Source organism: Sinocyclocheilus grahami, unplaced genomic scaffold (assembly GCF_001515645.1).
Source record: "Sinocyclocheilus grahami isolate Dianchi unplaced genomic scaffold, SAMN03320097.WGS_v1.1 scaffold158.1, whole genome shotgun sequence".
Classification (NCBI taxonomy): domain Eukaryota; kingdom Metazoa; phylum Chordata; class Actinopteri; order Cypriniformes; family Cyprinidae; genus Sinocyclocheilus; species Sinocyclocheilus grahami.
The window spans coordinates 371,649-381,339 of NW_015505337.1; the positions used below are offsets into that span (position 1 = coordinate 371,649).

Consider the following 9,691-nt stretch of genomic DNA (forward strand, 5'->3'; position numbering starts at 1 on the left):
TTAATCGTCATAGTTTAATAAAAAAGGGGATATTAAATAAAAGTATTATATGATAATCACAGTGTAGATAATTATCCACATATACATTTTTACATATTTTCCTTTTTCTAATTTTGTGTAGTTTAGCATTCATTTCCACTAGATATGTACATATAAATGTATACAGAAACAAAGAAAAAGGAAGAAATTTTAAGACAAACATAGTACAAAGACTTTGGCAAAAGAGTGCATCAATCTTTTACACAATAGTAAACAAAATTTTCCATTGCAGAGTGCGAAATATGTGCAGCAAAGAAGACAGGAGTCCAGTGCATAATCACATTTTGCCTATGAGAGAATCAGCAGCCTTGCCCTCATAAAGTGAGTCCCTGCATAATATCAGTGAGAGTCCAGAGTTCAGTTTCAAAGAAAGTCAGTTTGAGGCTGGCAGCAACATGCTGACCGGTAGTGCTGTGCCAGTGGGCAAGGCCTTGGCAGCAGTGATCTTGAGGTTCCGCACCTCTGTTTGCCAGGTTGGAATCTTCTTGGTGGTCATGTGTCGCCGTGCGTGCTTGGTGAGGTGGTCGCTGCGCATAAACCGTCGGTCACACACCGGACAGACAAACTTCTTCTCACCCGTGTGTGTTCGCCGATGCCGGGAGAGCTCGTCGGATCGAGCAAATTTCTTATCGCATCCTTCCCAGTTGCAGCTAAATGGTTTCTCTCCTGAAAGACAGAAGACTTGTTAGATGACCTACTTAACCTAGACATTAGAACATTACATTACATTGTCTTATATATGCTAAACATTATTTACCTGTGTGGGTTCTGAGATGCGCCTTTAGGTGAGAACTTTTGAAATAGGTCTTCCGACAGCCTGGGAAATTGCAGACGTAGTTGCGCCTGCGGGAAAAGTCGACCTGTGTGGTGCTGCTCTGTCCTGAAGGCACGTATACAGGTGCGGGAGCCAGAGGCAGGAGCTTAGTGTTGCCTAGGGTCATAACAGTCTGTTGGCACTGTTGAGCCGAAGACACCGGTGTCTGCGGCATCACGAACATCACCGTCCCCTGAGGCACTGGCGAGCCCATCAGGAGCGGCTGTGGTAAGATAGACTTCACCCCAGGGCTGGGCTTCTGAATAAACGTGGCTGAGATGACTCCAGGTTGGGCCACCGGGAACATTTGGCATATGATTGGCGGACTGGAGGTTGGGGGCGGCGACTGAGGAGATAATGTAATGGAGGGGTTATCAGCCTTAGAAGGCAGTTTGCTGCTGTTTTGGCATGTGCCTCCTGTAGGGGTTTCGGTCTCGGGTTGGCGGGACGAAGGAACTTTCTCAGTCTTTTGTGGCTGGACAGCTTGTGGAATGTTCTGATATAAAGAGCTGTCGGCTGTGTGGCGTATTACGCTGGTTGCCATTGCCCTGCAAGGTGGGGGTGTAGTCTTTTCTGTGGGGTGCCCAGAAGAGGGCATCTGTGTGATGGAGGCCATGGTAGGGCATGCAGATCTCGGACTGGGGAGGCTGGGACAGGGCCGAGCCAGCGGGGAGGGGGGGGCTGGCACTGATGTGGTGCTGGAGGTGTCGGTAAAGCTGGGGCTGTGTGGTGGGGTCATGCACTGCAAGGAGAGAAGACAATCGGAGTTAAGTGGTGCACAAAATATTGGTACTATATCGTTAACTGCCGATATTAGAGATTTTTTTATTTAGCGTTATCAATATTGGACATATAGACCAATATTGTATTTTACTTTATTTAATTGTGCATGCAATTCATTACTTTTGACTTTTTTCACATTTTTATAAATATTTAGCTGTCATCTAACACTCACATAAAGTTAACCTTTAAAAGCACTAATAATTTAATACTATTGTTAAATGTAATCTAGGGATGCACCAATAAAAAGGCCAATAATGGTAAGCAGATTTTTATCTTTATGTTACGGCCAATAACCGATAAATGGAAAGTAAGTAAAGTAAAGTAAGTAAATTAAAAAATCTAACTAAAATTTTCACAATTTATAAACATTCTAATGTACAGCATGAAAACAAATATTAATTTTGAGATTTAATTGTGCATGCTAATTTCCTGTTTACATTTAGAATTGATATACATTTTTAATACTGTACATTATAATGTTGTGATGTCAAATTCATATAAATTTGGTTTTAGTGTTTTATCTTTAATTTAATTTACTTTTTTATTTGTAAAGTATAGAAATATTGGCTATCCACCACAATTATCGGCTTATCGGTAGGTATCAGACATTTTAATCCCTAAAAATCAAACTCTTTGCCAAACAACTAAATCTCCTTGTGGAATTTTTTTATGGATGACTGGCTTCTCTTTTCAGTAATATCATAGCTGTACTATTTTGTCTGTTCCTCTCTCAGCATCATTATGGCACAGGGGATTCGTGTAATCACAGTGAAGGAGCCTGTGCTGAAGTTCAGTTGCAGATGTAGCTTATCTCAAGACTGCCACCTGTCCAGTGTGTCATAAAACCCTCCCAAAGTTTTCAGCAAACAAATCAGGTTCTGATAAGAGCTTTGTGCTACACCATGTGGCGCCAGAGGACCGTGAGGTTCCCTGGAGTGAATGTTGACAAATTAAACTTGAAGTGTACATATTTTACCTTCTAGCAGATAATTCCAACCAAAGAAGACTTACCAGTGAAGAGAGTGAGACAAAGTCCTTCGGGGTCTCCGGCGGTTCGGGGTGCAGGAGAGAATCGCAGGAGTCTGACGCTGGTGTGAGAGGGCGAGGTTTGAAGGCATTGGGTTTTGGAGACATCTGACTCCAGAAGCTCATATAGACCAGAGCTTCAGCAGCCTCAAGATCATTGTATTCCAGAACACTGCACGAAGAGTGCTCACTGTGCTTTTTCCCTTCCAGAAAATCCTCACAGACCTCCATCCGAGCTCCCTGAGAAGAACCACAAGAAGACAACAAAACAAATGTAACGTAATGCGTTACAGGCGAAAGTAAGCCCTCTGGTTGTTTTGACACATACAGCTCAGCTGCTGAGTGGATCTGAATGAGTCTTTCTCTGTCTTTATCTATTCATGGATCCAGAAGCAGTATGACGGTTTAACAGAGGAGCCCTTTTTAACACAGCCCGTCTGGAGAGACCCTCTATCACTAGACTGAAGTCACCTCCCACTGCCAAATAAAGCCAAAACAATGACGAGCTCACAAGCTGCCCATGTGAAACGGCTGTGAGCAAAACTTGAAACCCCCTGACAGACACGGGAACAGCCAGAGGCCGGAAAACTTTGACTGAATTCAAGCCCCTCCCATCCGCTGCTCTTCAGAAAAATAGCACCATTAGCCAGCAGCATCAATGGGTTAACAAGTTGCTGTACACTTGATTGACTTCTGTACAGTCTGCATATAGTGAGCAGTATGGTCATCTCAACCAGCCTCAATTCTTTTCGTAATACATAAAATGCACTGGTGGGATATTCAGTGGGATCCAAAAGACAACTTGTCTTCTGCATTTTCATAATTGTAAATAAGAATTACAGATCAGTGTGGTTTGGACAGCACTGAATACCAAATATCCAAATACCATACTTGGATATACCAAAATATTACACTAGAATTCTGATGTAAACATAAATGAACAACAAAGGAGGCTAAGAAAAAAACGCAAGAAAAGTAAAAGGTATATTTACACAGACAGGTATACACATAAAAATATAAAGGGAAGACAACACAATTAAAATGTTAAACAATGATTACTTCCTTGCAGACGGCGAATTGAGGGTTAAATGAGGCTAACAGGAATAACGGTGCCCGCTGAAACGGAATGTTTGTATACTACAAAAGAGCCTTGTTTATTATCACAGGGCAAGTCAACTCAAGACGTAGGTGGTGATAGATGCATGTATTCATTACTTCACAATGTTTAGATACATTGTAACATTTCGTGATGCTGAGATAAATAGTTACTATGTAACATTAAGTGAGAGTTGATGTCATGCGTTTCAGTTCCATTAGCAGTTAAACGCAATCAGCAATAACCTGCCAGTGTCAGTGAATCATAAAATAATGTATATGACATAAATATAAATATTGTATAATTAAATATTCCGGGCTTACCCCACATATTTCTTCCATGTTAGAAAACTGACGTGTTGACATCTGCTCAAAACGTATGAAAAATAACTAAATGAAAAGTAGAGCCGAACAAAAGACACGGAGCTGCTCCGCCCGTTCAGTGACGCGACTCGCACCGGAATTCAGCTCGCCTTTACCAGCAGCTGAGTAAAACAAGCCCCAGGAAAAAAAGAAAACTAAATTCACAACAGTTTGACGGGTGGCAACCCGCCACCAATGAAAAACAAATGTGTGTGAGACCTTGCCCAATGGTGTGAAGGCCGACGCGTGATCGGTGCGTGATAGGCGCGCGATTGGCGGAGCGGGGGTGCGTGGCTCCGGTGGGCGTGTGGAGGGAGTCAGCAGTGTCACTGTAAACTCTATGAACTGAAAGTCCGGATCTGGTAGAAAGGTCGCAGGCTTTAGGAGCCGTGTATTAGTGAAACATGATTGTGTGTCTGGTCAGCTTAAACATGTAAGGGCAATACACAAAGCACGAGGAGCAGAATTGCAGACGCGAAGAAGCAATATAACGCTTACAACCAATCTATTAATGCATTAAATTCATAGTTTTAATAGAGATGAATGCTTATGGATCATTACAGATGAGGATGAGTGGATTAGTGGTTTAACCATCAAGGAAGAAGAATTAAAAGATTTTTCGTGCACCTTAAATGCATGCAGTAATAATACTAAAAGACCTAATAATAATTAAAAAATAATAATTTAATTTCAAACCAATGTGTTTTTATGGTTACTCCAAAAGGCAAACTATGTGCTATTTTTAACTCATTTACTTTTGACACATACCTGCAGGGTCTAAAGGGGGTCATCTTTGTTTTTTTGGTTTCCTGCTCTTTTAGCTTTTTAATTTGAATGAATATTTGTATGATCTCCAGTTTGCCTTTTTAATGTATTTTTGACTTAATAAATCATTTCCGACTAGCCTACATAATTTACTCTTATAACATGATTGCACACAGATGTGAAAGTGCAAATGTGAACAATGAAAGTTCCAAGACCTTCCAGATGCTTAACTGAACATAAATAAATACAATCATGCATACATAACATTTTTGTAGAGATTGTATTTGCAAAAAAAAAAAAAATCATATTTACAATGTAGCCTATTATTTTAAAGTATTCAAATTAACATTATTAAAGGGATTTTATTAATTTCCAGGTTTCCAGCATTCACATTTCCTGTTGCAATGTAATAGATTGTGTTCAAATCACAACACTTTAGGCCCAGTATAGTTTGAATGTTTACCCTCTATATATATAGTTTAGTCATTATGCAATGACACTTAAACATAAAAAGAGCAACGACTCTTATGATACTGTGCTAGTACAATATAAACCATCTTACCTCAATCTCTGGTCTGATTTGAACCCAGTTAAGGGCCTTTAGGTGGATGTAACCATCTCTGTGTATGATAATGTGTCAAGTCTTTCTGTCTTGCCTGAATTTAGTAGTATTTAAGTCCCATCCTCTCTGTGAGGATGGGGTGACAGTAACTCATTCATCTGCCTTCAGAAGCAGTGACATTTAAGTGAGTCGATGTTAAACGAAGTCATCCTGGAAAATGTCAGGACGTTCTGATCACGGTCCCTGCAGGTGACAGATGATGCTGTAAAAGTGCTGTAGATGAGGCTGCTCTGTGAAAGGAAAATCTGTTCAGGAAATGTATTTTTCAGTCCCTGCTACAAATACACACTGATACCGACAGACTGGGCATGAACACTGTCAGACTTCCAAGTATTTTATCTCAGTCATTTTGTAATTTGAAAACTTACATTATGCATGACTCTTTGAAGAGAATTTCCCTAAAACGGGAGAAATTAATGGGAAAATATGTTATAATGATTTCCACACCCCTAAACTGCATTATTAAAGCCAGTGAACTATTAATGAAATGTTTAATGAATAAATTGTTTAACACAGCAATATAAAAATTGACCCTAATAAAATAGATAGGCTAATGTTTGGCACGTATAGATATATTAGGATTAAAATGGGTAGGAAACCAAAATGTATGATGTTTAACTTTAAAATATTTAACTTTTAAAATGTATATATATAAAATATACATTTATACTGTATATCATTTAGCATTTCATTGATTTATTAAAATTCTCATTAAAATTATTTCAAAAATCAATACTGTGGGTGAACAATAGATGCCCCATAAGTAACATCTCAGACAGAAGCAGTTCAAGAAATATAGAATCTTATTATTTGTTTATTTTAATCATTTCAATTTAGTTTATATGGATGAGACATTTGTTGGGACAAAAACATTCAAATGTGCTGCATTGCTATGTGTTATGCCTGTTAAATAAACAAATAAATCACAATTATTTTTATTTGAAACTTTTGATCGAGCACTAATATTTTAATTTAATTTTCATTTCTGAAATACAGTGGTGGCTAAAATTATTAGAACACTAGTATTTTCACTAGCTAAAAATGGTTTTAAATCAGTTATTATTTTTATCTTTTGCTGTAGTGTCAGTTGGAAATATCACTTTACATTTCCAAACATTCATTTTGCCATTAATTGTAATAATCAAGTGAGATTTTTGTTTGCACAAGGAGTCTGACAACAGCCAGAGATCTGGTCTCATCATCATCCAGTCTGTCTGGAATGACATGAAGAAACAGAACAAACTGAGACTAAATCCAGAAGAACTGTGGCAACGTCTCCAAGTTGCTTCAAGAAACCTACCTGTAAAGCTACTGTACTGTTAAAAGTTTTGTGTAAAAATGCTGTAAAATATATGCTGTCAAAAATAATGTCATAAATAGATTTTCTTTATCAATTAACTTCTATTAACTAAATTAAATCAACTATGGATGAGACATTTGTTGGGACAAAAACATTCAAATGTGCTGCATTGTTATGTGTTATGCCTGTTAAATAAAAAAATAAATCACAATTATTTTTATTTGAAACTTTTGATCGAGCACTAATATTTTAATTTAATTTTCATTTCTGAAATGCAGTGGTGGCTAAAATTATTATAACACTAGTATTTTCACTAGCTAAAAATGGTTTTAAATCAGTTATTATTTTTTATCTTTTGCTGTAGTGTCAGTTGGAAATATCACTTTACATTTCCAAACATTCATTTTGCCATTAATTGTAATAATCAAGTGAGATTTTTGTTTGCACAAGGAGTCTGACAACTTTGATCGAGCACTAATATTTTAATTTAATTTTCATTTCTGAAATACAGTGGTGGCTAAAATTATTAGAACACTAGTATTTTCACTAGCTAAAAATGGTTTTAAATCAGTTATTATTTTTATCTTTTGCTGTAGTGTCAGTTGGAAATATCACTTTACATTTCCAAACATTCATTTTGCCATTAATTGTAATAATCAAGTGAGATTTTTGTTTGCACAAGGAGTCTGACAACAGCCAGAGATCTGGTCTCATCATCATCCAGTCTGTCTGGAATGACATGAAGAAACAGAACAAACTGAGACTAAATCCAGAAGAACTGTGGCAACGTCTCCAAGTTGCTTCAAGAAACCTACCTGTAAAGCTACTGTACTGTTAAAAGTTTTGTGTAAAAATGCTGTAAAATATATGCTGTCAAAAATAATGTCATAAATAGATTTTCTTTATCAATTAACTTCTATTAACTAAATTAAATCAACATTTGGACCCACTCGGAACAAGAACGAGGTGTGGCGGTGAGGACCTGGGAGAGAAGGGTTACATTGGTGCCGTGACCCGGATGGGAGTGAGGATTAGGGGGGTGAGTGTAACGGAGGCCAGCAAGTAGGTGCTGTGCAGGTAAAACCTCACTCCTCTGATCTCTAGCGACAGACACTGGAGGCTGCAGTCTTCAGCCTCCTTGTTAGTGCGTCCGCCTCCCATGCCGGAGACCCATGTTCAAGAACCACTCGGAACAAGAACGAGGTGTGGCGGTGAGGACCCAGGAGAGAGGGGTTACATAGGCAGGTCTCTTGAAGCATCTTGGAGACGTTGCAATAGTTCTTCTAGATCTGTCTCAGTTTGTTCTGTTTCTTCATGTCATTCATGTCGGGAGCAACTGCTTTAATCAATGAAATTTGTCAAATCATTACAAATGCAATAAGAATACATGAAAATATAATTTAGTAGCTGACTGTCTTGCTACAACTGCTTTATAGCATAATTCAGATTTGCCTCATTTTTGAAGTTTGCATCATTGATTCAGTCATTCTGTTACTTTCTATTTGCTGTTTCAAAGCTGCTTTGAAACAGTCTCTAGTGTATAAAGCACTTTAAAAATAAAGGTAAAAAATCCTCCTCAACTGGCCATCTAGGACGTAAGGCCACATGTCAGTTTGTCTGCTGGTGTGCACTTATTAAAGCAGCATGTTCAGCGGCAGCAGGACGGCCGAGTGCATCACGTAAGCTCAGGCGGTCTGTGCTCTAGTGAGGATCGTGTTCTGCCAACAGCGAGCAGCGTGTGGGAAGTGTAGGAGTTATGTTAGGAGCGGGAGGCATGTTTGTGATACAAGTGGGCCAGACTGAGAGCGAAAGGAAGGAAACTAGAGGAAAGGTTATGCTATTCGCATCACCCCTTTCCCACCCCGTCCCAAACCTCCCAGCACCCGACACCAGTTCTCACATAACGGCTTCAGTCCAGAGAAGAGCGTGGGTCAGTTATTTTAAGAGGTGCTGAAAATACTACTGTGCTTGTGGCGTTGTTGTATTATGCAGACAATTTGGTCTCATATTTGTGAATCTTTCCGCATACAACGTGGCATAATGTTTTTAGTTTTATTTTTCTATACTACATACTTTACTACATTACTTCCATCTTTCTATTATTTAGATCTTAAGACCTAAGCTGAGGTTCTTAGACCGTAAGCAGCTGTCATTAAAAGGTATTGGCTGCATGAGTGTGTGTGTGTGTGTGTGTGTGTGTGTGTGTGTGTGGGAGAGAGAGGGGAGTGTTGTATGAGCCCTTTATTTTGGCTGAACATATTAGTGCAGTCATTAGACCTCAATATATGATAGTGTTTATTTTTATGAAAGAAAAATAAGAGGTAAGGGAGAAAAAAAGAAATGTAAGTTAGGTTCACTCCACCACCACAGGCCTTCAAAGCACACTGTTGTCAGGATTTCCTTTAATAGACCCCTAGAGGTTTGTGCTAGAAATGCAGGTTTGTGAGACTGTGAAAGTACCAACCCTTGTAACGCTTTATCATACGTTTTCTTAAAAGTATGCAAATAATATCCTTTGCCAGAATTTACTGAATGTAATGTTTTAAGACACTTGACGACATGTTATTTATAATTACCTGTAAATGCATTATTTATATTAAAAGCAATTAGTTGAACTTAAAATAGCTTTTTCGACCCACTCAAGTAGGACTTAAGTACATCTGCATATCTAATTTCATAATTACTTCCATTGTCTTTAAAATATGGTTAAAGTGTACTGCAGAATGTACTGACAAGCATTTATGGTTAACTAAAATATATTTTAATATAATTTCTATTGAGAATTGTATGCCATAATTTTAATACATATTTGTAATGACATTTAAAAATATTTTAACATTAAATGTAATATTAATAATACACTACAGTTAAAAGTACTTTTTTT

The 9,691-nt window shown here is 38.2% G+C and overlaps 1 protein-coding gene across 2 annotated transcripts; it reads right to left on the bottom strand.

Annotated features, from left to right (window-relative positions):
• On the bottom strand, window positions 1-5,520 carry LOC107592762 (Krueppel-like factor 11). 2 transcript variants are annotated; one of them, XM_016282312.1, is made up of 4 exons: window positions 5,448-5,520; window positions 2,648-2,902; window positions 797-1,595; window positions 1-705 (listed from the first exon to the last, which is right to left on the bottom strand). In XM_016282312.1, the coding sequence occupies exons 2-4, from the start codon at window positions 2,891-2,893 to the stop codon at window positions 413-415; spliced, it is 1,338 nt and encodes a 445-aa protein (XP_016137798.1). In that variant the 5' UTR covers window positions 2,894-2,902; window positions 5,448-5,520; the 3' UTR covers window positions 1-412. The 2 variants fall into 2 exon arrangements, with proteins under 2 accessions (XP_016137798.1, XP_016137797.1); XM_016282311.1 differs by lacking the exon at window positions 5,448-5,520 and adding an exon at window positions 4,082-4,606.
• Window positions 5,521-9,691: the final 4,171 nt, after the last annotated feature.

Coding starts and splice junctions, on each gene's coding strand:
- LOC107592762 (XM_016282311.1), bottom strand. CDS start 4,123: ATGTCAACACGTCAGTTTTCTAACATGGAAGAAATATGTGGG. Junction 2,903..4,081: donor ACATGGAAGAAATATGTGGG/GTAAGCCCGGAA, acceptor GGTTCTTCTCAG/GGAGCTCGGATGGAGGTCTG. Junction 1,596..2,647: donor TTGTCTCACTCTCTTCACTG/GTAAGTCTTCTT, acceptor CTCTCCTTGCAG/TGCATGACCCCACCACACAG.